The sequence below is a fragment of the Aspergillus homomorphus genome (assembly GCF_003184865.1).
Source record: "Aspergillus homomorphus CBS 101889 unplaced genomic scaffold BO97scaffold_31, whole genome shotgun sequence".
Taxonomy (NCBI): domain Eukaryota; kingdom Fungi; phylum Ascomycota; class Eurotiomycetes; order Eurotiales; family Aspergillaceae; genus Aspergillus; species Aspergillus homomorphus.
In genome coordinates, this window is record NW_020291917.1 from 102,256 (window position 1) to 127,364 (window position 25,109).

A 25,109-nucleotide genomic window follows, 5' to 3' on the forward strand; every position below is an offset into this window, starting at 1 on the left:
GCGGTGATCAGCAGAATCAGAAATTCAGGAGTCACTCCGTGTTCTGGAAAAATGCTTGGAACTTTGCGAATGTCTTGGCCTCCGGGGCATTTCAGGAACCCCTGTCGCGCTACAACTGGGTCCGGTTGTCTACTTTGCTCCACTACGCTTTCCCAATTGGCAATTCACTGAAGTTTTGACGTCGAGGGGGGTCCCCTGACCGTCGAGGTTGCAGGCCAATCAAGTTTCAGCAGACGGTGAGAATCTTATCCCCACGGAGTTCGATGATACACAGACTTGTCACCGGCGTGGAAGATCCAGAGAAGTCCAAAAAATTTGAGAAGGGCAGGGAGAGGGGAAGAATCTGCTTCACACCAGATCAAAAATGCACGGTCGGGATGAAGCAATGAGGAGGTCGATAATAGTCTCCAGGCGTCCATCCCATATCGACAGCTCCCAAAGACATGTTTCGAGAAAATGCCCGCCGGGCCGACTATTTTTATCACAATGCTAAGTAGGTTACGGAAATCAACATTTCCAACGGTCATAGCGTTCTCAGGTATATTCTTCCGTGAGCGCTCCGGACCAGTTATGCGACACTGCAGAGTCTCTTTTCAAGGACGACTTGTCAGTGTGGAGAAGCCAGGCAGATCAACCCGTTCCTCCAGGAAGCGATGAAGCGGAGGGAATTGCCGAATAGCTTAGCTCAGGTCGCTTTCCAATCACGCAGCAACGGGTAAAGACGTCTGCAATGAACAGATGTGCACGTGCAAGGACTTTTTTAAATAAGGGGGACAGTGGGAAGATATGCGAGAGCAGTCCGTACTCGTCCTCCAGCCTCCGATCAATATACGATTCAAAGCAGACTAGCATCGTCATTTATATATGAGGGACAATCAGACTGTGATTGCCGACAAAGCAACATCTCCCATAGGAATTTCGCAACGACCATCAGATCTCATCACTTGGTTCCATACTGACGCCATTCCTCCAATTTGATGCCACCGATTGGGTCGATACATGTTCCCGTCAACCCGAATATCGCGGCAATTGACGAACGAATCAGGAACCTATACGGCGTATGTCTGGTTGGAGCGAGAGATGACAGTGACGCCATGCAGAGTAGCCATATACTAGGCAGGTATTGTCAGTCACTGCATGCTGGAGAGCCGGATAGTACATGTGTGCCCATTTCCAACTGATCACGGAACGATCTTTGAGCAGATCCTTGACAGTGATGGCCGAGTCTAGGCGATGATTGCCGACGGAGATTCCACTTTCCGATGAGTAATCTGCTGAGAGTGGTCTTGGCAGGCTTGGTCTGGTCCTTGCCTGCTTCATCAATGAATACCAAGAGAGTTTTGCTGACGCACAGTGAGGAGATGGGCCTCGCTTACATTGTAAGTCGATGTGGTTCGCGGTACAAGAGCCAGTTCTCCTGTTGCGATCAAGCGCAACTCGGGTGTTTTCACAGCTCCAGGAACGAAGGTCTACAACGAATGAAGCCTTGGACCAAATCGCTCCTCCGTTTGTCTACTGACCTATATCAGGATGTCAGGTCGTACACCTTCTGCCCCCTCGGAGTGGTCAAATGTCTCTTCTAAAGAGGTGTCCGCATTATCTAGGTATTTCTGGCACTCCGGCCATATTGTCGTTCATCGACTCTGGGAGAGACACCCGATACATGGAAGGTTCATCCAAACAAGGCAATGATTGATCCCTTTTCATCGAATCGAGAATATCGCCCACTCCGTGAATGCCCTCTGCATCTAAGATTTCCCTACCAATATCTTCCAAGCGGGCATCTGGGGGAGTCGATCGTTGATCGCAGACGGCATCGACGTCGCTCTCACTGCTGCTTCCGGCCGTATCTCTTAATCTCTTCACCACTTCAGTTACCACATCTGCATCCCACAGCCCATCCCGTCGCGGTAATCTGGGATCTTGCAACAAGGATAACGCTGCATCTACATTGAAAGGATCGCTGCTTTTCAGACAGACGACGTACAGACCCGCTATAAGCTGCGTGGAAAGTGTGAACCCGCGTTCGGTTCGGTCACTTTGTCGGGCGCTGAGAGCGTCAACATCACGGTGGCTGGTGACTGTCCCATCGAGGAGAGCGGAGATATTGCTCAGAGCGGCGCTTAAAGCAGAGTCTGCGTCGGCAGCAGGCGAAGACACACTTGGTGCGTGCACGTTCTCCAGTAAGACGCTGTGGAATAGCTGTGCTTGGATCCGCAGGAGAAGAATGTGCTGTGCGGTTCTTGAGCCACCGGCTAGGGAAACATTGGTGATGGAATGAATGTATTCCTGGAATGCGGCGTCGAGAGCAACGCGCTTATGAAAGATTCCCGGCGGAAGGTCGTTGAGCGGTGTTCGCTTGTAGGGTAGGTACAGGAGAAGATGCTGCAAGAGACGTGCCTGGAGGTCGACGAGGAGCGTTTCCGCATGGTTGACGTCTCTAAAAGGCATGCTGTGAGGCGCTAGTTCAGAGATGGGCCTGATCGGTTCACTGCTGGCTAGTACCACAGGGCGAGAGTCGTGGTATATGCTGGCTTGGATGTCCAATCGCGCGAGGCGCGAGCTCAGATGGGGGAAGATATCGTTCCCGATGCCACGGCCATTCTGTTGAAGAAGATGGTATTGATACCGGTATCGTCGGAAGAGGATCAACGCCTGATCGAGATGGCGGATGGCGTTCTCCGTCTGTCCGATCAGCGACTCGAAGGCATAAAAGATCACTCCACAGATCAAGGCGACTTCGTAGGAGGCCTGTGGGGAGGAGAGGTGCATGCGCAGCTGTCGATGGGATCTCGCGATTAGCTGGAGGTTCCTTGGCGAGGGCTGTGTTGGTGAGTTTCCCTCGTCCGAGTAACGGCTGTGGTGGTCTTGGTAGAGTGCGCTCAGTGTGACCAGCGCATTCCGGATGATGGGTTGGGTGTGGCAGCGCTGGAGAATTAGACGCGTCCATAGCGTGGGGTCGGAGAAGCTCGACAGACTCTCTGCTGCCTGGCAGCAGTAGAAGTGAAGCAATTGACGGTCGACTTGACTTCCAGGGACTTTGAAGGGAATGCTGTAGGTTGTGATAGAGAGGCTCGTCGCCGGGGAACCGGAGGCTTTGTCGGAAGATGCTAGGTATCCTTCACATGTGCGGTTGGAGTGAGTACATCGTTGGCAAGTGGGTTTTGTTTCATCGCATTTGATGCGACGCGCTCTGCATAGATTGTCATTGTTGGTAAGTCAATTGGGATGGACAACGTGTGGGATGTGGGAAGCCCGGGGAAAAGACGCACTTGCAGGTCAGACAGCCAGAACGAACCTTGGGTGTGCTTCTTCGTGCTCTTTTCATGATTGTTGGAGGTGGATGAGGCTGATTGAGGGGGGCTGACACTAATCAAGAACTAAAATATACGAGAGGGCTTGGCGGCGCAACGGCGGACTCGGCCGTCATCGTGCTTTCGGGCCGTTTTGTGCTTCTCCGTGGCTTCTGCCTATTCATGTGGATCTGATGCTAGAGAGATTCGAAACTCGCGTGGGGGATAATCTGAGGAATGAAATATGCGAGGGTTAGCTCTGTAGGCAACCGTCCTGTGTTGGGGATGGAAACACCATATATAACTGGGAGAGGCAACTCCTGAGTAGAAGTCCGCAGTATCCTCACATGCCAGACACTTGAAGTTGAAACTCAATATGAGGCTCTTATTCTTAATTTCAGCGAGCCATATCATTGTAGGAAGTATCGCGGCCACACTTCCTCTTACAAGACGTTGTGCATGTCACACGCCCTCCAATACTGCTTCACTGCTTGCTGCCCAGTATGGCACCACGTTCGATGTCGATGTGACCTTCGGCAACCAGATCTTTCAACTCCTGGTTGACACTGGCAGCAGTGACACATATGTGATGCGGTCAGGCTTTACGTGCATCAACGCGACGACCAACCTTGAGATCCCCGAAGCCGACTGTCTCTACAGTGCTAAGACCTACGACCAATCTTGCACTTATCGTCAGATCCAGAACGAAACCTTTGGCGTCCAGTACGGCAATGGCATCGCCAGCGGAGTCATGGCCTACGAGGACATCACCTTAGCCGGGATAACTGTCGAAGGGCAAGCGGTTGGGATCGCCGACCAGAGCAACCCCATGGGCGACGGCGTCAACAGCGGCGTGCTGGGTCTGGGCTACCCATCTCTCACGTCTGCCCATCCTGGCAACCATGCAGACAACAAGACGTTCTTCTACAACCGGACAGTCTACAGTCCCCTGTTCAACACCATGTATGAACGAGGCCTGGTTGATGCCTACTTTAGCATCGCTCTCGCGTAGACTCCGCTCAATCTCTCGACCTCGACCTTTGGAGGCTACCTCACCCTCGGCGACCTACCCCCTGTACCCCACGTCCCGTACTTCTCCGTCGTGCCCGTGGAGATCCTGGACAACATCCCCGCCAAGTTCACCTCGGGCCAACGCAGCCGATCCTACTGGGCTTTCACGGTATCAGCCGTCACGTACGGCGAACCTCACGCGGAGAACACCACAACCAACACGACGGCGTTCCAGGCCTTCACCGATACCGGAAACGAGTTCAGCTTTCTTCCTGCTGCGGTGGTGGAACCTATCAACGCCCTATTCTCCCCGCCGGCGATGTATGACAATGCGCTGCGGGTGTACGTGGTGGCTGCAATGCAGAAACGCCCACCTGTGGAGTCCGGATCGGGGATCAAACCTTCTACCATGATGGTCGGGATCTCATTTATCAGACTGGGGACGGGACTTGTGTGTCGCTGCTTGCGTCGTCGGAAACGGTGGCGTATGAGGGCGTTATGTTGAATATTCTGGGGGTGTCGTTTTTGAAAAATGTGGTGTCGGTGTATGATTTTGGGAGGAATGAGTTGCGGTTCGCGCAGCGGTTGGATTGAATGGTACTTGTATCTAGTACTGTACCTAGTACTTAGTACATGGTCCAGTACTTCTCATTAACTTCTAATTGAATTCTGAATGGTGATTGAATGTTGTCTATTGTTCATGATCAATCAGTACAACTTGGAAGCATGTGATCGGCTCACCCGGAGACTTCTGAATTAGGAAACAAAGTTGTTTATCCACAAGTCTGGCCAATGAATGCGTGTCTCTCTAGCCACGGTGAGCAGTAGCTTCTATGATTGGTGCTTCTAACTGAGCTGCAGCAAATCACCGGGTGGGAATCTGCAGCTGACTCAGTCAAGTGCCCCGCCCCCGCCTGTCTACATTATTACAGCTCGGATGTCCTTCTTTCACCTGCAGTGTCTTCTCCCTTCCTTTTTCGCTTCTTCCTCCTGAGTTACACTGCTTCTGGAGGTATTATCAACACAAAAATGTCGTCGTCGTTGTCGTCGTCAACCTCTTCATCGCCCGAGCCGGATCGAATGCTCAGATCCGAGAAACGGAGACTCCTCCCTCACGGCGATGACCCCACAAACCCCGAGGACTACCCCGTACATAAACAACCACCACTCCGGCACTCTCTCGTCCGGAGTACACTCATTACACTTCTGCTTCTTGTCCTCACGATACTCTCTCTGCTAATATTCTTTTTCCTCGGCCGTGTTATCTCCGGCCACTCACAAGACTCCGTTGGTGGCACAAAACCCCCCGCGCGCAGCCCAATCAAGAATGTTGTCGTCGTCGTGCAGGAGAACCTTTCTTTCGACACGTTCGCAGGCGGATTGACCTACAATGCTGACATCGATGGGCTCATCCGCACCGAATACTGCAACCCAGCCGATATCTCCGATCCGGACTCCCCTCAAGTCTGCGCCAAGCCCACAGCTCAGGACATTGCGCCCGACGACCCCGACCACAGCATCGCCGGAGGAAACCTGCAGATCTATGGCACCTACGACCCCAATCCTGAAGTAGACCGTCCGACCATGCAGGGGTTCGTGACAGAGCAGGTCCGCGCATACGGTCTGAACGGGAACCTCGGTCGGGCAGCCGAGGTAATCAACTACTACCCACCCGAACGCGTACCGATCCTCAATGCGCTGGCGGAGAACTTCGTTCTCTTCGATCGCTGGTTCGCTTCAGTTCCAGGCCCAACGAACCCCAATCGCGCCTACCTCACCTCCGGCACTTCGTACGGCCACGGAACCAATGATCCCGACTTCGACTCGTCCTCCCTACCCCAGGTTTCCATCTTCGAGCAGCTGTCGGCGGCGGGAATCAGCTGGATCAACTACTCCAACACAACCGGGTTTCTCCCCGATGCGCTTTTTTACTCCTGGACGAAGATCTCCGGTCACGGGGTCTCGAACGTCAAACCCATCGATCAATTCTATAAAGATGCGAAGGCCGGCACCTTGCCCCAGTTTACCTGGATCAATCCGGAATGCTGCTCATTCACTTCTTTCCACCCGCCGTCGCCTATTCACCTCGGAGAGGGGTTCCTGAAGAGTCTCTACGAGGCGCTGCGTGCATCCCCACAGTGGAACGAGACTCTGTTCATTCTCACCTTTGACGAGCACGGCGGGTTTGCGGACCATGTTCCCCCTCCGGAAAATGTACCTGCAGGGGACAACCTTACATATACAGAGGCAGCGCGGGATGGCACGCAGACAACCTTCCGATTCGATCGGCTGGGAGTACGGGTACCTACTTTGCTGATTTCGCCCTGGGTCGACAAGGGGTTTGTACAGCACCGACCGACGGACCAGCCGAACGATTTCACTCACACCTCCATTTTGAGATATGTGGCGGAACTTTGGGATCTACCCTTCTTGACTCCCCGTGTAGCCTGGTCTCCCAACTTTGACGGACTGATTCGGGATACCATCCGATCGGATACGCCCGAAAAGCTACCGGAGCCGTAGGCTGGAATTGTCGGCGGCCCATCTTGGATCTCTTCCGTTCTGAAGATAATGAAAGACAAATCTAATAATTAATTCTGGATGCTATGCGAGGCTATGCTATATTATGGCATCCCGGGGTGGCTTGTGCCGCTATTAATGGTATCATCCGTGACTAGAATCCCAGCCACTTCTTCCGCCTGGACTGGACTGAGCGCGAGCGCGACCGCTGAGTGATGGCGGAATTGCGGGTGTTGACCCGGTCGATGTCGTACGGATTAGCCTCGTACTGCTGCTGCGAGTGACCTTCCGTGGAAGCTGAGCCCCCACGCTCTAAATCCAGCTCCTGGTCTATGGCAGTTACATCTAGTTCGTCTGCGACCGCCTCTGCCTCTTCGTCCTCCGCCTCAGTCTCTTTCTCCGGGTGGTGCAGCGTCTTCTCGGCCAGCTTGCGCATGAAGGCATCCGCCTCAGCAGAGTATTTGCACTTCCGTCGAATGGTAGCTCCATATTTATAGAAGATGAATGGGAATGGCAGACAGGCCAGAGACAAGAACGCTGGAATGCACGACGCCCAATGGATCCCCAGGTTGTTATACATGTATGTCGTGAACAAGGGGAAACCGGCGCCGAAGCAGCTTCGGATGATCGAGTTCGCTGCCAAAACGGACGCCGCATAGATTGTATATGAGTCGATTAAGTACGACATAATGTTTAAAAACACGAGCACCATCCCGAAGCCAAAGGGTGCTGCCGCAATGATGCACACGATCCAATGTACGGAGGGGCCGTTGGTCCACGCGAACCAGAATAATCCGACCGGGATGGTGATCCCACCGATCATCGTCGGGGGCAAACGGGTTTCGGGGGGCGCAAAGCCCTTGTGTTGCTCGTGAAGACGCTTGTAGCGCTTGTTGTCGTACATGTTGTAGGCGACGGCTGACATCATGCCGACCATGACTCCCAGGAATGGCAAAGAGCCGATGCCTTCGCTCCAGCCACGAATTTCCTGAAACACGATCGGGAAGGCGTCAAAAAGCATGTAGAGCGTGCCATAGACGATGGCCATGTACAGCGACAGCAGCAGAACGATCGGCTCGGCGAAGAGCAATACCCATGGACGCAGCAGGGCCGCTCCAAACGCAGTCGCCACGGAGACCCGACCTCGCTCACAGTCCAGCTTGCTGATATACATCTTCCCGGTCAACTTGCATAGCCGGTCTGCTCGCGCGCGCAGCAGCAACGGTGCATAGGTTTCGGGGACCAAGAGACACTGGATGATCCAGATGAGGCCCGAGAAGGCGGCCAAGAGGCCCTGCACCCATTTCCAGCCGGCACTCTCGCCCAAGAAACCGCCGATGATGGGCCCGATCGTTGGTCCTAAACGTCCTGGTCAGCGTGTTTACCTTCTCGAATGGAACCACAGATCCTACCCAGAAATGGGGCTCCCGCGAACAGACTCATCGCCAGTCCCCGCTCCTCTGCGGGGAAGATGTCTGCAATCACGCCGCCTGCATTTGTCAAGGGCGATGCCCCAAACGAGCCCGCGAAGAAGCGAAGGATGATCAAGGTCCACGAGTTTCGCGACCCAGTCGCACCCGCACAGAATACTGCCAGACCCAGGTACGAGATGGCGAAGACTTGTTGCCGTCCTATCAATTCACTGAGAGGCGCCCACACCAACGGGCCGACCGCGAAGCCAAGCACGAACAGCGACACTCCCAGTGTGGCGACTTCAGTCCCAACGCCGAAATACTCGACGATCTGGCCGATACTGCCCGCATAAGCGGACGAGGCCATGGATACTCCGAACGTGGCAAAGGCGGCGATGATGGTGAAGCTCCATTTCAGGTTTTTGGAAAAGAGCATCGGATTACGCGGATCGTCCGGGATCCATTCCACGATATAGGGGTCATCCTCGGTGCCCCGACCGGTGTAAGGGTAGTTGATGATCTCCTCGGTCACAGCGCCGTGGTCGAAAAGCATCCGCCAGTAGGGGATGCGAGCCGGTCGGACTGGAGCTTTGTCAGTACTGGTGATTGAAGTCATGATGCCGAGTCCGACGGGAGGGGAAGCGATCGCGGCGCTGGGCTTGGCACATTGCTTGGTGCAACAAAATGAGGTCAATACAGGGGAACGATTCCCTATTTATATGGATTGAGATTTAGCTTATTACTATATTACGAGGATCATCGACCTCATGGTGTTATCAGGAACGAAAGAGAAAATTTTTCTTATTTTATGGAATGGTTCATTCAACCCACATGCTGTGGCTATCTTGCTGGGTGGTTCGGATGATTTAAAGTCAGACCATCCATGCAGAAACGGCTTAAGGAGCATTGAATCATGGATGGACACTTCGTCCGGCACTAAGAGGGGCCTGCGAGTCGAGTCTGCAGTCGCATTGGGTGGAAGAATAGCAAGAGACCCGCTGAGGGTCACGCAAGCAATCCCTTCGGCTGTTGGATCGGCAAGCCGAGAAGAGGGCCGGAGTCCGTCAACCGAGGCATCGTCTGCCCCTGGTATTGATCCTGGGGTTGCGTATGAGACTGGTTTAGTCGGGTTAGGTTGCCGGTCTGGAAGGTCTAGAAGGAAATATGGTAGGTAGTGAATGGATACTCAAGGTTGTCCCAAGCTTGGAGCTGAAGCTTGATTTTATAGCTATAGAGTTGTAGAATAGAAAATGGTTTCAATGTTGGACTGGCATTGGCTATGACGTAGTCTGCCTGACTGCCTTGCACATTATTGTATTCACCAGACACAATGGTCTCCGGGTGAATCCTATGCTACTAGGGTTAGCTCCTGCCCATTGGTCATTCACTTTACGTACATACATCTTGTCTGGTAGATTCCAGTGAAATGTATGATCCATTCCCATTCTCTATTCTCTATCTCTATATCGGATTCACTCTGCTGTCAGTCTGTCAGATGAAGGTAAACGCCTGCCCCTCTTGACTTTCTGCCTCTCAATCCTTCTCTTCCCTCCACTTTTCCCAACCTCCTCCACTCCCTATTTTTCTACCCACTCCTCCACCCCGCCACCTCTCCACTGCCCATGTATCCTTGTCTATCTCTTTCCATCTATTTCATCTTGAGCGGGCATATACACTGAACATGCGCAAATAAACCCATCCGCACCAAACGATGTCAAAAGACCTCTTGTCCTCACGACGAGATTTCACGGATTCCCAGCCGTTATCTCCTGTAAAACTCATCCCGGTTCTCTCAACTCCCGTACATCCATACCCATTCATTGATATCTTGAAGGCCGGGAAAAGATTTCTTTCACCCTCTCGCCTGAATGCCAGAGAGTATCTCAATCCGTAATATGAACGCGCAGTCTTGCTGAGCTGACTCAAGGTCAATGAAATGAGATAACTTCGTGAGATAGATCCCAAATACCTTTCCACACTTGCTTCTCAAGTACTAATACGGTCTGATAGTCACGGGTGCAAGATGACATTGGTTACGTAGCTGCCAGATGCAGCTTGATTCGGAAAGCCAGTTCATGGCTTGGCCAGCGGGTTTAAGGTACGGTGATCCTGTGGTTTTCTTGGTAATGCTCCAAGGATAGGTTTGGACAATTATGCTGCAGGGCGCCTATCGACAGAATCATACCGATCACTGCACGACTCGAACAATTTTGATGCTTTGGTATAACCTGCAGATAATTTGGTGCCTGCCTACAGCTCTTATTGACCTCGAGAAAAGCATTTGTCTCGCTCCCAGAGCGACGGAGAGATGGTGTTCGGAAGAAAGAGAAGAAGGAGGAGGTTGGTTTGCGCCGTGTTCTGGTTTGAAGGATAGGGATTGATTAACCCGGGTTTTATTAAGGTACGTATAATTCAACAGGGAAGCCTTTTCTTTCTCTCTTGATTTTACAGGCCAGTTGTACAGGATACCTGTGTACGACGCTTAAACAGATCTGCAACATTATGTGGTGCCTCTATGTGGTGTTCGGGGCTAGGAGCCAGACGATGAAGAGTTCTAAGGCTCACTATTATGAATGCGTTAGGAGAAACATCAAATTAGAAATTGAAGCTGTGCACCATGTCCGCAAGACCGGTCTTACTGTCCTCCAAGCCGAGGCCGATGCCTACAAGAGCACCGCCAACCCCTGAGAACTTGGATACACCAGGACAGGCACTCCGCTGTACAATCCTCACACAACTCAAGCGATGGAAATTGCCAAGTCTCACCGGACTATCCCTGCACATATCTTCTAGCCTGCCCGCCGAAACACTCTACGTGACGCCATAGCAAAGATGCAGGCCAAGATAGACGAAGACAAAGCGGCTGCAGCAGCGACAACCCTCTCCGACGACTCCAATAATCTCTTTAAATGGGATTCCGACCCGAGCCAAATGGGATGCGCTGCGAGATCTTTCCTCGATGCTATGGAGACAAGTATTGGAAAATCGTAGTGCAATTGCTGTGACACCGACGGCTAAGCTAGGTCTCAAATGGCGGTTCCTTTCACACTGTCTGCAAGCCAAGTCCAAGTCCGACTTCTCATGATCGCGGCCATGCCGGATGTCCATTTCTAATGCTCCGATTATAGCTGTCTGCTATTTCCGTTCTTTAGAAGGGCGTCACCAAGGACGTCCCTTCATGTAACGACGGAGCTGTGCTATACGGTCGGGCATATCAGCCGATGTTCTTCCGGGCAGATTGTAGGACAGCGTGCTACCGTATCCTCGAAAAATTTCCCATAATGTCAGAGAAAGATATTCTCTATGTTGCTGGGTTACTATCAAGCACGACCATACATATTGTTCGAGATAACGTCACCTACTTTCCCTGTTATGCAGGTTACTATGTCCTAAGCGGAAACGCATCACGTCCCCAACGACGCTGGCTCTTACCTGCGTGGAAGAGTATACAAAAGCAAAGTGATAGAGTGTCCTATTATGTATCTTTCATGGCATGACTGTACAGCATGCCGGTTCAACCACCCTAGCCGCCGCCGCACGCCGTACGAAGAAGACCGCCAAGAACCTTATACCTGGCGAACTGCCTTTAGTGAAATGGAGGTTTCTGGCAGTGGCTTCCAATAAGTAAGTTGACAACCTTGGTTCCAGAGGGAAGGGGATGGATGCATCGTAGATAAGCCTGTGTCAGTATTGTGCTAACGAAACAACGCACCAGATCGTCTTCTTCAAACACTTCTGGCTTCGGACGACGTCCTCGAAAACCTCATGGCAAGGGAGGTGCTCACGCGTCACTCCAGCTTACTAACAAAGCCTTGGATACTTTCTGCACTGAAACGATCAAGTGGAGAAACCTATAGGGTCGCTGGGAGGCTTCATTGCTCGTTTCATCGCACTGTCTAGCAGTTGTGAGGAGACTGGAAATGCCGTCCCGACTAAGAGGACCCTTTCCAGTGTCTAGAATAATGAGTTCTGGCATTCTTATAATGATTGCCTGACTCAAGCAGCTCACAAACGAGGATACTTGAACTCCAAAATGGAGTGTGTGGGCTGGCTTGCTCAATTCCGGACTGTATTGCCATTACCGACACTGGAAAACTGACAAAGGCTGGCGGCTGATTTGTGAAGGAATTGGAAGAGCATGTCACTGCAAGCCTTGAATCTTTCGCCGCTGATCTTCCTCCTCCCAAGCATTATAATCACCGCGCATCATGCAGGCGAGAATCAGCCTTTTACAGTGCAGGTCCTCGCTGTTTAACCACGGCTAAGTACGCAGCCGCATATATGGCATCGTCAATGTCCAGACCCGACGTGGATATCCAGGAATCTCCAAAGAGAACATTTCGAAAAGAAGATTGCAATGGCCTGCAAGTGGCGTTCGGTTGGCATTAGCCGATAGTGGACGCGTCGATTCGGTGAGCTTTCGACAGTGTCCTATGAGCATATGCTAGAGTGGTATACAAACGGAGTAGAAGCTAGAATGCGGGGTGTTGTATGTACATACCAGTCCTGTTCTTTCTTTTTCGGTGGGGGTCAGGATTTGAGTCGATACTCCTCCCGAAGAGCTTGAATGCGAGGAATGTCATTAAGTCATTAAGGCATCATGACGGCCTTGCCTCTCAGATTGGATAATGTTGCGGCGGCCGCCCAACTATCATATCTGAACCACCTCACCTTCCACCTCATTCACATTTCTAAAGTCTCTTGGGACCGCGCAATCCTATACGATTGCATTGTGAGGAGAGGGGCCTGAGGAAGGAACACCTCGCGGAGAGAGCGTGTGATAGCCATGGCCTCATCAACGCCGAGCGGGTTGGGAATTGACCTGCAGACGTTATCACGTATTGCTCTATGCTGTCGACAGTTCTGTCGGCCTTGCGCCATCCTGCTGAAGGGCTTCTATGTTTGAAGAACCATGGGAGTCATCCCGTCGCTTGAACTGACGGACAACTCGAGGACACCTCGTCAATGGCACTAGAGACCCGTTCATCCCCACGTCAGGTGTGCAAGATACTTCTCGGTCGGCTGCCGTTCGCGTTCGCTCGAACGCGAACGAACCAGGTTCTGGAAAGCAGTGTCATGTTCCTTCAGATTGCCCCGGAAAGCCCATACAAGAAACCGGGGCGCTTGAGAAAGAGACAAGCCGATCATCCTCAACCTCGCCAGCTCCTCCGATCGGTAAGTCATCTCCCTGGATCCTCCTGCTGCCTGCTTACTTGACTTCCAGTACTGCAGCATAAATCATCCCTCCTACAAACGGACCGCCTTGGATACAGCATTTGAGGTGGAGAAGATTACGATGTTGATATGTCTTTCTTGTACCGCGCAGCCTAAAGCCCGACACATTGACCGCAATCTGTCTCCGAACGCGGTTTTTTCCCTTACCGAGGCGGCGAACGACAAAGAGGGTATTAGCCGCGCACTTACAAAAAAGAAATTCGCATTATCAATGGACCCTAGCACAGCATCAGTTCTACTACACCAAGCAGACATAGTCACCGACCGCATCAAGGACATATTCAAGGAGATAACAGTTCTTCTCGACATTTTCCAAGATATGGTCAAAGACGCCGCTGAGAAGAACAAGGTCATTCAACTATGACTTATGTATTTAAGCCTACGAGCCCTCGCTGGCAGAATCAGTCAATCAATCATTCATCTCAACGTCTTCAGGTCTACCGTCATTTCTATAACAATCCGATCGTCTTGTGAGGTGAAAAAAGTTACGATATTGCCAGGTCTTTCTTGTACCGCGCATTGCTCTCCAGTCCCTCCTATTATCAACTTCATACCTAGATCGCACATCTGCCTCAGTCTGGGCAATCTCTCTACGCTGGTCACCGGAGAAATAGCTGTGCATGTATTCCCGAGATCACTATATCGGAAATTGCTGAGCTGGTCGCCTAGCTGAAGTTTCCACGGACCTGATCACACCTGTTCTCCCCACTGGCAATTGACACCCGAGACGTGAAGAACTGGTCCCAGCTGATGGTGATCAGCTTACAGCTGCCTGTCTTATCTGCAATGGAAACCTTCAAAGATAAATTCAGGATGTAAGCTGGCTTGCTGGTCAGGAATACAACATCGAGATACTGTCAAAAAATTTACTTTCCCTCGAACATCCCGAGTATTGAAGGCTACGATTAGAGGTTGAGAACAGGAATGCGACCGCGGATCATGGCCCAGAGCAGAATCTGGTGAGCACACTATTGCACGGTTGACACAGAGGTTATCCAGTTTGTGTAATTAAGATTATTATATGAATTGAAGCCCACTGTTCAACAAGATCCAAGTGTCTGTACCGCTCAACGGTGACAAGATTTTATTCAAGAGTCAAGCCATAATATGTAGCTAGGATGTTGGGACAGCCCGTGCTCTCGTCCCTGTGTAAGAGGCACAATGGTCGGTCCACCCAGTCCGTCGATTCGTGAATTCGAGCTATAATTTCGCTTTACCCGGAAGCTGGAAGGGGGCATCCAGAACGGGCCCTTCGAACGATATCGTTGTGAATGTGAATTTCTTGCAGTGTCGACAGGTGCCATGACAAGGGAAAGATAAAAGCTGCGCAGACTTGCGGCCGGAATCCGTGAAGGCAAGGAGCGTAGGGAACAAAGAAAAAGCGTAATTCGTATCTCATGTGGCAGATCATATTCCGTTCCCCGACTATTGGCACATTCTGAAGTCCAAATTCTCCAAACAGGGGTAACTAATCAAGTGGTCATGTAATTGTGGTAAATCCGCCGATATGCCGCCGACTTGCGTCAGGACCAGCCGCTTCAGACTTTGCCGAGACCAGCTGAGGATATGCATGAGATCTGACGGCCGGATGGCTGTATAGCAGAGTGAGATCCTCTCCAACACGCAAGATAGAGCATCTGACTTGGCGACATGCGAGTAGAACTCAATTGCAAGATCTTTCGGGGCCAGGCTGAGGTAAAGCTTCCGGAGATTCGGGGTGTTGAGAAGCATATTCAGAAGGAAAGAATAGTTGTTAGGAGTGAGCTTGTGCTCTAGATGTAGGTTCGTGAGTGACCCCCATCCGCTGCGAAAGCGCGGACTGGTGAACAGAGCTTTCGGCAGTCGCTGGATATTCATAATGTCGGAATTGTAGTTTGTGCCCCTTCCGTACCAAAACAGCTTCACGGGCAGAGCGGAATCAGCGATGATATCAAGCAGGATGCTCGCGGCATCGTCTGGGCTGAAATGTCGATCATCGGGCGCATCCGTGTTGTCTTCCTCGGGGGCAAGGTGGCTCCCAAGTGGCGAGATGATGAACGATCGACAGTTGACCAGCTTATCAACCAAGTCATTGCGGAATTGCCTGATGGTAGGAACCTCGAGGGGGTTGAGAATGTGACCTGCGGCGCTGCGCTGCCAGTCGAGATTGCGGCCCAGGAACGGCTCGGGAGCCATTACCACCAACCGCTGAACTTGCTGTCGCATAACTTCATTGTTGGCAATGGCGTGGATTTGATTGAGACTACCTTTGGAGAAGTCAAGGTGAACCTCCGAGTAGCGCTGAGCCAGTCGATGGATTGTTCGGTGATATGTCTGGCGACAAGTTCCCAGAAGTGAGGCAAGATCATGCGTTTCGAGCTCATCGCAGATGAACTCCAAGAGTTCCAAAGGTAGCTTGTCTAGCATGCAATGCATGTTGGTAGATTGTAGGCTGAGAGGCAACACAGAGTATTGGGAGGAAAAGAGGATCTCGTCGTCGTCATCCTTTTATGTGGTGGGAGCTGCGGCCTCAAGGTCCCTGTTGTACTGTACCTTGGTGGCACTCCCCATCCGCTTTCCGCAGATCATAGTCAAAAGCCACACGCTTATCGTGCTGCGGTGGTCGATCTAATCGCTTTAAAACATAATCACTGTAGATACTAGTTATACTATATATAAGGCTTATCAGGATCAGGAATCAGGCAGGCATCAGGTAGGAACAGCTGGCTGCAGCCACACCTTGACACCTCTACTTCCCCACAACCAAGATATCCATATATCCGTATATCCGGAAAGTGAAAATCATCATCTTTACATCTATTGACTTCATTTTCTGATGTTCCCAGTATTTTTCCTCCCTTTTCCCCCAATTCCCGCGATTCTTCTATATATCCGTATATCCATGTCTCTGGCTCTCCCGCTTCAGTTACAGGGTACACGTAGACATGGCGATCAAGTGAGTTAGGTAAGTTTCAGAAGGTTACCTAACTGCTCAGTCAAATTTTGAACTCCAGCTATTTAGAATTTAACTTAAGTTGAGACTTATTTTTAGTTAATTAAATCTATTCAATAAATTCTTATTTTTTATAATATTTCTCTAGTTAGTTCTTTATATAAATAATTAAATTCTAGTTTCAAACTTTTTTGTGGTATATTCTTCAATAATTAACATTTAATATAAGTAAGCTTATTTATTTTAGTAAATAAAAAACAAATAAGTCTATTAAGAACTTATATAATAATAAAAAGGATTTTATAGATACATGTACTAATAATATATGAAAATATATAGATTGATTTATTTTAATTAATTCTGGATACTTTCGATAAGAATTCTGTAAAGAATAAGTAATACAGTATTTTAGATAACTTTTTGTAGGCGGGCGGCTGATGGTTGGCCTATTTTAATCAGTTAGTCTCTACAACCTTCATAAGTAGTTTAGACTCGGGATCATCGGAAGGAGGACCCTCTTTTACTAAAACAAAAATAGAACATGGGGCCACGTGTATCTGATGGTTGAATTTCCCATATAACCGCATATGCCACTTACTACCCTTCAACCAAGGGCGATGAGATACTCGTGCCTGTGCAGTCGCCCAAACCACGCCATTCTGTGACCCCACAATCTCACAATGCATGACTTAGATCAATCGCTTGACCCCATATACGCTTCCGGGGGGAAGGGTTCCATGCGATACTTCTTTCTCCACGGGGGGTATTCTCGGCTACCATTCCCGGACGATGTTTCAGTCGAGGCTAAGGTTCTAGTCTCCAATGGATTTGGAAAGATGTAAGCTTAGACAATCGGTTTTCCCCATACACAAGTAACAAACATACAACGTTACTTTCCGCCAAGATTCCTCCTGCTGTCCCTAATACGATCATCAGTGTTTTCGACAACAACCCCGATCAACCAACCTCCCAATATCGATTCATCAACCGCGCTTTGGACTCAGTCGATGGCAGGCAAGACGCCTACGTACCAGCCAGAGTCTTGGTAGAGACATTACTGAAGAATGTTTCCATCCCCACGTTACTGCTCGCCGAGATTCCGCCGTGAGTTCTCCCTTGAGCCTGCCTGATCTCCCTTAAACAAAACCCAAATGGCTAAGAGTACCTAGGAACCAAGTAGACGCGGAAAATCCGCAACAAGATAGCCAATCCCTATATGTGTGCGTCTCGTCTCCCTCTCTTTCCAACCACCCTCCCTCCCTCCCTCTTTCCTTCTCTCTACCCCCACCTCTAACAAGAACCAGAGTCCTCCTGACCCTAGGCCGCACCGGCCTCGACCAAGCCTCCTTCCAAGACTACGAGTACCTGAAAAGCATGCTCCACGGCCTTGTCCCGCGCTTCACGACGGCCATCTTCCGCTTCAGCGACGCGTACCTGCCGGGCGACGCGCGCAACTTGAGCCGGGAGGTCGCCGGGCTGATGATGCCTGCGGCTGCGAAGAAGGACGACGGCGACCTGAAGGATCTCCGAGGGTTTCTTGCTGTCTATGCTAAGCGTTATGTGCATGAGGCGTTGACGGAGGAGGAGGTTCTGGAGCGGTGCTTGCTGCATGTGCTGAAGATGCCGTTTGAGTTGAGGTCGTCGGTTCGGTATGGGCTTATTGTGCATTAGATTTATTGTATTCTTACTAGAGGTTTCTGGAGGACGGCGATGTAGATTGTTATTTGCAGGTAGAATGGGCTTGCATGGACTTGGATTATCTATTATCTCTAGGGATAAGAGCTGTATCCGAGGTCGCCGAGGGAGATGGTGGGTAATTGGCATTAGATCTCTATGTTCTACAATATACATACAAGCTGAAGAGTGCCATTCAGTCGAGCTATAATATCCAAAGAAAAAATTTTGATATTAGCCGTATAATGGTTTAAATCGCGGGCTTAAACAAACATGGCCACCAGAAGAACCGTGAAGGTCCCGACGATCCGCAACATCGACCACTGAGCACCCACAGACGCAGCACCAGTGTACAAGGCACCAACCGCACTACTGCTCCTTGAAGGCACAACAGATGCAGCATTGGTGTACAAGGCATCCACTCCACTACCGCTCTCTGAAGGCACGATGGACGTGCTCAGTCTACTATGCTGACTACTCTGGGGGATCACGGGCACCGATATGATAGAAGGAGCATGGCTCGCCCCAAAGCCGAAATTATTTCCGGCGTTGTAATCGGTGGCAGTGATGGTCGACTGGGCAACCTCAGTCTTGGTCATAGTGATAGTGCTGACGTATGCGGTGCAGGTGCCGTCGCTCGAGCACGAGTCGACGGTGATGGTTGTCGTGTAAGTGGTGTCTACGCCTTCATTGGAAGGGCTCGATCCAATTCCAACTGCAGCACCCTGGGGTACAGCGGTGGCCATAGGGGCGGCGGTGACAGCGTCGATATCCTTGGTTGGGATGGAGGTCTGGATCGAGGTGACGGGGAGGACGGTGGTTGCGATCACCAAGGTCTCAGTGGTCAGGTAGGAGCCTTGGGATGTGTAGCAGTTGGAGTCGTCTGCCGCGCAGGCTGTAACGGTAGCAACCCTGGTGCTCAGGATGGTCGAAGTGATCAAATCTGGAATCTTTCCGCCGGATGAGACGGCAGGCTGCTTAGCGATAGAGTAGACAGTCGTCCCGATAACCAGGGTCTCGGTAGCCGGCTGGACAGTCTTCAATCTGGCGGGACAGTTTGTCACAGATGAAGGGCAGGCGGTGATTGTAGTCGTGCGCGTGGTTAAAATGGTGGAAGTTGTAACCTCTGAGCCACCAATCGCAACATTGCCCACGACGCCAGTAGCAGCAGCGGAGGGGACATGATGGGTGGTTGTGACTACGTGAGCACCAGTCGCTTCGGCCGCGGGACAGATGGTGGTATAAGCCACGATCGTCTCAGTAGTCAAATAAGTGGTCCGGGACCGAGCCGGGCAATTGGTCACCGAAGAAGGGCATGCCATAATTGTAGCTGTGCGCGTCGTGAAGACTGTGGAAGCTGTAAGCTCAGAACCACCATTGCCCTGACCATTGCCAGTTGCGCCTGCAGCCGATGTCATGGAAGCAGGCAAACTCTGGGTAATGCTGGCTAATTCAGTGACGGGGCAAATGGTAGTCGAAAGCACCACAGTCTCAGTGGTCACAAAGGTCGTTTTGGCACTGGCAGGGCAGTTGGGGACAGTAGTCGGACATGCAGTAATCGTGGGCGTGCGAGTAGTAAAGACCGTTGATGTGGTGAATGCAGGGCCCGAAGGTCCTGTTGCAGCTGTGGTGCCCCGCTGAGGGGCTCCAGTTAAACTGGCTGTCGAGGTACCAGTGGCAGTGAGAGAAGGCATTGTCGGTGTGGTGTGAAATGCCCTGGAGGACGGAATAGGAGCACTTGAGCTTGCACCCAACGAGCAGCTGCGATGAGGCAAGGGTCTGGAGATATACGTCCAGTGTGGCTGCGAGGTTGCTGGCTGACTTCGAACCGGTCTCGACGAAGGAGTCGCAGAAGTGGCCAAGGGCGATATTCTCACTGGAGAAGATGAAGGCGTCGAAGAACCCACTGCTAATGACATTCTCACCGGAGAAGACGAAGGAGCTAGTGATCCGACCCCTGATGGAGTTCTCACAGGAGATGAGGAATGAATGGCGACTGAAGTAGTGGGAGGAACCATAGAAGAAGCGATCGCAGATGAAGAACGAGCGCTACATGGTCTGCGACTGGGCAAAGGTCTGGAACTGTAAGTCCAGTGGTGATGAGTCGTTGTAGCCACAGGACTCGGAGTGATGGCAGTGACGGTGGTTTGAATGTCGACAGTCAAAGCGAGGGCTTGTACTAACAATGCGGCGAGAATCCATCCTCGTGCCAGCAAATGCGCCATTTTGATTATCTGTCTTTCGACAGGTAAAAAGTAAGGAGTGAATATGGAAATATAATATCTCCTGAAAGATTAAGCAGAAAAGAGCGTATAGAGAACAATCAAAACATTGGAAAGGAAAGAATGAAGGAGGGAGGGTTCTGGAGAGAACCAGGAAAGAGAGAAAAGAACGCGAGAAAACTGATGTATATACACCATTCAGCAATAGAGAACAAGTGGAGTCATCGAACTACTAGTGCAAGTCGTGCTCGGGTTTTTGAGCTGTTCCTGGGCCGTTCTTTCGTATTCAATTGCACTATTGACGCCCACAGTGGACTGCAGTGAAGATAACCGACGGCGCCCCAGCCCGGACAGAATCAGGAGCAACTACAGAGTATTTAGGTCAACTCCCCATCCCACCGTAACAACACAATCAGATTTGCTCTTCATGCCAGCCAAAATGTCTGCGATGTTCATTCCCATTGTTGCAGCTCTCCTTTTAGGGCAGGTTGCAGCCAAAGTTCCGGTGGCATTTAGTTCCCCTGTGGCGAGCAGTCAAGTTCAATTCCAGACACAGGCCGGTGCATACTGCCACACAAAGTTAGGAACCAGCTCTATCCCTGGTGTCCTGCCTACTTCGACAATCACTCGCACTCGCCATGATCCTACTCCTGTCATCATCACGTCGACCACCCAGGGCACTGTCACTGAGATCCCTGCTTTGGTGACGGTGACAGTGACCGACTATGTCACGACCACCACAACGAGCACTGCTGATAGCGTCACTGATACTTTCTCAACCACCTCAACCGAGCTCATTACATCCACCCTGATTCTTACTCCTCCCGCGGTCACTGCCACCGTCGCCGTAACCGTTACGACGACGAGCACGTACACCTCTACTATTCCCACCTCAGATGGCTTCACTCCACTCGCAAAGACTCTGCCCACCAGCACGGCGGCCAAACGATCTCTACTCAGCACTGAGGAAGAAGACTGTGCCGCGTGGTTGGATGACTATCAATATCCCCAAGCTGTTGAGTGCCACCAGAAGATTGTGTTGAAAACCACCAGCGTGGAGACGGTGACTGCTGTGCCCATCACCACCACGCTCAAGGGCTCGACCACGACAACGACCGTGACCAGCACTATCACCACCTCCTCCGTGGTTGTTCCCAGTGCCGTCTCGATCACGCTCAGTTACAGCACTACCTCCACTATCACCGAGTCTTCGACCGTCGCGGCCGTGACAACCACCGTCACCACGGCCAACACTGTCTCGGTCGCGACCAGCACTACCATGCTAAACGCATGCGCCACTAACAACGTCGCCGGACTACCTCTGTCCTCAGACTACGGTAACTTTGCGGGCCAATACATGTATCTCGTTTCCTTCACCAACATTCCCGGCGAGAGCTTGACCGTGGGCAACGCCGCTTCGGCCTACGACTGCTGTGTCAGCTGCCAGGAGTCCAACACCTGTGCCATGTCGTACTACAACCACGTTTCGTCCGCCGTCACGTACTGCTATCTGATCCACACCACCTCCTGCAACTCTGCTTCGACCTATGCAAAGGCCTCTCTTCACAGCTCTCCCGCCACTATTCAGATGTCCAACGGCCCGTGTGGTCATGTTCAGGGTGTACAAAATGCTTAGTGATATTTTCCATAGAACTTGTCATTAGATTCTGTTTGATCCTTGAACTGCATACCCCCATCGCACCCGTTTTTTTGCAGTCCAGCAAGTCTAGTTGTGCGTATAATCCTAAATTTCAAGCTCAAATAGCCCTAGCAAGATCGTGATCAACTACCAATCGCTTGCCATGACTTTAAAAATGCTTGATGGGTCAAATCCGACGACTACATTTTCCCACGGCCATCATTGGTGGCGGCACATCAGCCCACTCCACATGGCTTGACCCAACACGACGGGGCTAGCGGCTATCTCCGAGCGTTATTTGTCCGTACCTTGGCTCTGGCATTTGGTCCTGTCTTGGGAATGAGGGCGGCCGTGAGTATATTTCCATCTTCTGAACTTGGCCCCGCAACGATCCATTAACACAACCGGGACGCCCTTGTGAATCTCCCCAAACTCTCTCTCTCAATCTCGCGGTATAGGACCCAATTCGGCCCAAAGTCCGCCTATCTCTCCTGAAATATCCACAGTCTCATGTGATTAAGTTTAGCCACATCATAACTAGCATTAAACAACTAGACGGTGGCCCAGTCACTGTAAAAGAATCCCACAGCAACTCGATCGTAGGTCAGGCATGCTTTACTGGAAAATCAGCTCAAGACTTATTCAGCAGTGCTGCCTGAAGCAAGTGCGAGCAAGAGACAAGAGTCCAATCCTACTGAGCCTTACGTTGGCTGCCATAGTTCATTCGACATATATCTGTACGCTTTCGTTCCAGCCTGGCCCAGTCGTGGCCAAGCCCTGTCTGCCAGTGCATTGCCAACTCTTCATGAGCCATGATCATCAGTGAAATTCCACTTCCGTGCTTGGTAGGAGCTCATTATACAAGGCGTGTATGAAAAGATCTCATGGCTACTCATTCTACTAGAACTATGACTAACTCTTCTAGTAGTGCGGCCTGTAGCATGGGTACCGAGTAAGGTAAGGAAGCTCATACATATTCCCGAGAGAAACAGCAGGCACATGTGGGGGCAAATCTCTGTGTTTTGATTCATGTGTGTATGCTGCATGTTCCGACTCGCCGCTCACCCGTATGGTGAGGGGTTCAAGCGCTGCATGATAAACCCTGAGGCCCGCAAGGAAGCGGCCGTCGGGGAGAAGGCGGAGTTCCGGACCGTCTCTTTCTCCCCAGAGAGGACGAAAGCTTGATGGAGCACTTGACTACCTTGTTTTAGTCACTGGTCTCTTGCTTTGCGACGAAACATAGTCTTTGGAGATCTTAGTCTCGCCAAAATGAAAGTCTCAAGAAAGAATGGGTAACTTTGTTTTCAACCTCCTCCCAAGGGATTTGCGAGCTTGCAAGCAGATATCGCGGTCGCGATGACTGTCTATACCGTTCCATGCACTGTGGGTCGTTCAACTTCAGCATCCGCCTTCATTGGGACGATGGTGGGCCAGAATGGTTGATTCGGTTTCCTATATCTGGGAAATCAATGATTCTGGACGAAAAGGTTGAGAACGAAGCTGTTTTGATGAAGTACATCGCCAAGAAAAAACAGATCCCTGTCCCGCGTATTGTGGCATACGGACGGGCAGCGGACAACCCTACCGGGCTGGGTCCGTTTATCATCATGACCTGGGTAGAAGGGAAAAAGATGTCTGATGCCCTCCGCAGGGGTGGTGGCACGCCGGAGAAGGAGGAAGCACTCGATCCGCACATCGACCTGCAAACGTTGAAGACTCTCTACGGGGAGATGGCGGACATTCTACTTGAGCTGTGGAGCCTAGATTTCGATTCGATCGGAAGTCTCCATGAGGACAAAAAGAGTCCACAGCGGCCATTGAGAGTAGGCCTTTGACTCTTGGAATCAATGAGTTGATGCGGACATGTGGGTTGGAAGACTTTGCGCCTTCGAGAATCTATCGCAGCTCGGTGGAGTAAATACATTCGCTCTTTCCCCTGCAAGGCACCCACCTGGAAAGGCAGCGGAACAGTGTCTGCGATACGAATGACTGTCGGGAGAAGTACGCGTGTCGCAGTCTAATGAAGGCTTTTGCTCTTAACTTTATCTCCTCAGCCGACAACTACGGTCCGTTCAAACTCTTCTGCGACGACCTATGTCCTGGGAATGTACTTGTCGATGACTCGCTCAACGTGACAGGAGCCATTGACTGGGAGTTTTGCTACGCCGCTCCTGCCCAGTTCGCAGGGAGTATTCCGTGGTGATTGCTTCTGGAGCGACCGCAGAGGACACTGAGTAGGGAGGGTGCAGAAGGGTTCTTTCAATCTTATTTGCCGCGAGCAGAATGCTTCCTGCAGGCACTGGAGCTGAGAGATGAGGCTAAAGGGCTGGACATGGAGGTTGATCGACTGTCCGTGAGAATGAGGGAATCTATCAAAACCAAGAGCGCATGGTTCTACCTAGCGTGTCGGTCAGTCACGTCTGTCTATCTCTTGTACTGGGATCTCCTTGATGAGCACTGCTGGGGTGAGCGCTCTTCAATCGCGGAAATGGTTCGTTCTTTCACCTCGAACAACAGACTACACAAGGGCCGTGAAGAGTTTGTACGATCAAAAATTGTGCAGCTGCAAGATTATTCTGCGGAACTAGGGGAGGAGACTGATGTGGTGTATGAGGAAGAGGAAGAGCAGCATCGAGCTGAGTGCGAGAATGATTATGTTGATGTTAGCATACCTCCGGAAAAAGCAAACCTGAGTAGTAGCCCCTCTGACTCTCCTGACTTCCTCGAAACCTGGGGTTTTGGAGGCAAAGACACGAAGCAACTGGCTACTGCAGCTGCTGTGACGTGTTTGTTCATTGTTGGCTTGGCATGGAGACGTTTGCGCGCCTGAGGCTGGTGTATAGCTGTTGTCGTTCTTCGACGACGAGAGCCATACAAGACCAGCACTGATCGAGATAGATAGAGCTAGATTGCACGGAGACTGTACCGAGGAAACAATGAGTATCCCCGTGCTGTGAGCTCAGCAGTGAGTCAATGAGAAGTGCACCCAATGAGGATTAGTGCTGTTGTGGCCTGAGGTGTCCTTACCGCGTTTGCATTTCTTTACTTTGTGCATGACGGTCGCGACCGTTGGCATCAACATCCACACCTCGGCAGCTCACTTTACGCCATTGCGCAAAACAACTGTATTTGATGAGTCCCCTTGCAGAAATTGATCAAGACCACGTTCAA

The 25,109-nt window shown here is 51.2% G+C and overlaps 10 protein-coding genes across 10 annotated transcripts; 5 read left to right on the plus strand and 5 right to left on the minus strand.

Moving 5' to 3' along the window:
* Positions 1–1,520: 1,520 nt before the first annotated feature.
* BO97DRAFT_471873 (Zn(II)2Cys6 transcription factor) lies at positions 1,521–3,400 on the minus strand (the record flags this gene model as incomplete). The annotated part of the gene is made up of 3 exons (XM_025700082.1): positions 3,273–3,400; positions 1,833–3,193; positions 1,521–1,579 (listed from the first exon to the last, which is right to left on the minus strand). Exons 1-3 carry the CDS (start codon positions 3,326–3,328, stop codon positions 1,521–1,523), a joined length of 1,476 nt encoding a protein of 491 aa, XP_025549317.1. The 5' UTR covers positions 3,329–3,400.
* A 269-nt stretch (positions 3,401–3,669) lies between these two features.
* Positions 3,670–4,898, plus strand: BO97DRAFT_426688 (pepsin-like aspartic protease; the record flags this gene model as incomplete). Its single annotated transcript, XM_025697145.1, has 3 exons — positions 3,670–4,230; positions 4,306–4,680; positions 4,740–4,898. The coding sequence occupies 3 exons, from the start codon at positions 3,670–3,672 to the stop codon at positions 4,896–4,898; spliced, it is 1,095 nt and encodes a 364-aa protein (XP_025549318.1).
* A 486-nt stretch (positions 4,899–5,384) lies between these two features.
* Positions 5,385–6,827, plus strand: BO97DRAFT_349900 (putative phosphatidylglycerol specific phospholipase; the record flags this gene model as incomplete). The annotated part of the gene is made up of 1 exon (XM_025691931.1): positions 5,385–6,827. The coding sequence occupies one exon, from the start codon at positions 5,385–5,387 to the stop codon at positions 6,825–6,827; it is 1,443 nt and encodes a 480-aa protein (XP_025549319.1).
* A 76-nt stretch (positions 6,828–6,903) lies between these two features.
* On the minus strand, positions 6,904–8,948 carry BO97DRAFT_407088 (MFS transporter). The gene is made up of 2 exons (XM_025695568.1): positions 8,237–8,948; positions 6,904–8,183 (listed from the first exon to the last, which is right to left on the minus strand). The coding sequence occupies exons 1-2, from the start codon at positions 8,850–8,852 to the stop codon at positions 6,979–6,981; spliced, it is 1,821 nt and encodes a 606-aa protein (XP_025549320.1). The 5' UTR covers positions 8,853–8,948; the 3' UTR covers positions 6,904–6,978.
* Positions 8,949–14,519: 5,571 nt separating this feature from the next.
* BO97DRAFT_143751 (uncharacterized protein) lies at positions 14,520–16,062 on the minus strand. The gene has a single exon (XM_025690118.1). It carries the CDS (start codon positions 15,884–15,886, stop codon positions 14,897–14,899), a length of 990 nt encoding a protein of 329 aa, XP_025549321.1. The 5' UTR covers positions 15,887–16,062; the 3' UTR covers positions 14,520–14,896.
* Positions 16,063–17,083: 1,021 nt separating this feature from the next.
* On the plus strand, positions 17,084–18,074 carry BO97DRAFT_350025 (uncharacterized protein; the record flags this gene model as incomplete). Its single annotated transcript, XM_025691937.1, has 3 exons — positions 17,084–17,241; positions 17,340–17,507; positions 17,708–18,074. 3 exons carry the CDS (start codon positions 17,084–17,086, stop codon positions 18,072–18,074), a joined length of 693 nt encoding a protein of 230 aa, XP_025549322.1.
* A 266-nt stretch (positions 18,075–18,340) lies between these two features.
* Positions 18,341–19,495, minus strand: BO97DRAFT_426694 (uncharacterized protein; the record flags this gene model as incomplete). The annotated part of the gene is made up of 1 exon (XM_025697146.1): positions 18,341–19,495. The coding sequence occupies one exon, from the start codon at positions 19,493–19,495 to the stop codon at positions 18,341–18,343; it is 1,155 nt and encodes a 384-aa protein (XP_025549323.1).
* A 73-nt stretch (positions 19,496–19,568) lies between these two features.
* Positions 19,569–20,302, minus strand: BO97DRAFT_426695 (uncharacterized protein; the record flags this gene model as incomplete). Its single annotated transcript, XM_025697147.1, has 2 exons — positions 19,569–20,126; positions 20,195–20,302. The coding sequence occupies 2 exons, from the start codon at positions 20,300–20,302 to the stop codon at positions 19,569–19,571; spliced, it is 666 nt and encodes a 221-aa protein (XP_025549324.1).
* Positions 20,303–20,738: 436 nt separating this feature from the next.
* BO97DRAFT_350029 (uncharacterized protein) lies at positions 20,739–21,935 on the plus strand (the record flags this gene model as incomplete). Its single annotated transcript, XM_025691938.1, has 1 exon — positions 20,739–21,935. One exon carries the CDS (start codon positions 20,739–20,741, stop codon positions 21,933–21,935), a length of 1,197 nt encoding a protein of 398 aa, XP_025549325.1.
* A 613-nt stretch (positions 21,936–22,548) lies between these two features.
* BO97DRAFT_456769 (phosphotransferase family protein) lies at positions 22,549–24,768 on the plus strand (the record flags this gene model as incomplete). The annotated part of the gene is made up of 6 exons (XM_025699185.1): positions 22,549–22,675; positions 22,864–22,895; positions 23,198–23,761; positions 23,882–23,939; positions 23,993–24,127; positions 24,221–24,768. The coding sequence occupies 6 exons, from the start codon at positions 22,549–22,551 to the stop codon at positions 24,766–24,768; spliced, it is 1,464 nt and encodes a 487-aa protein (XP_025549326.1).
* Positions 24,769–25,109: the final 341 nt, after the last annotated feature.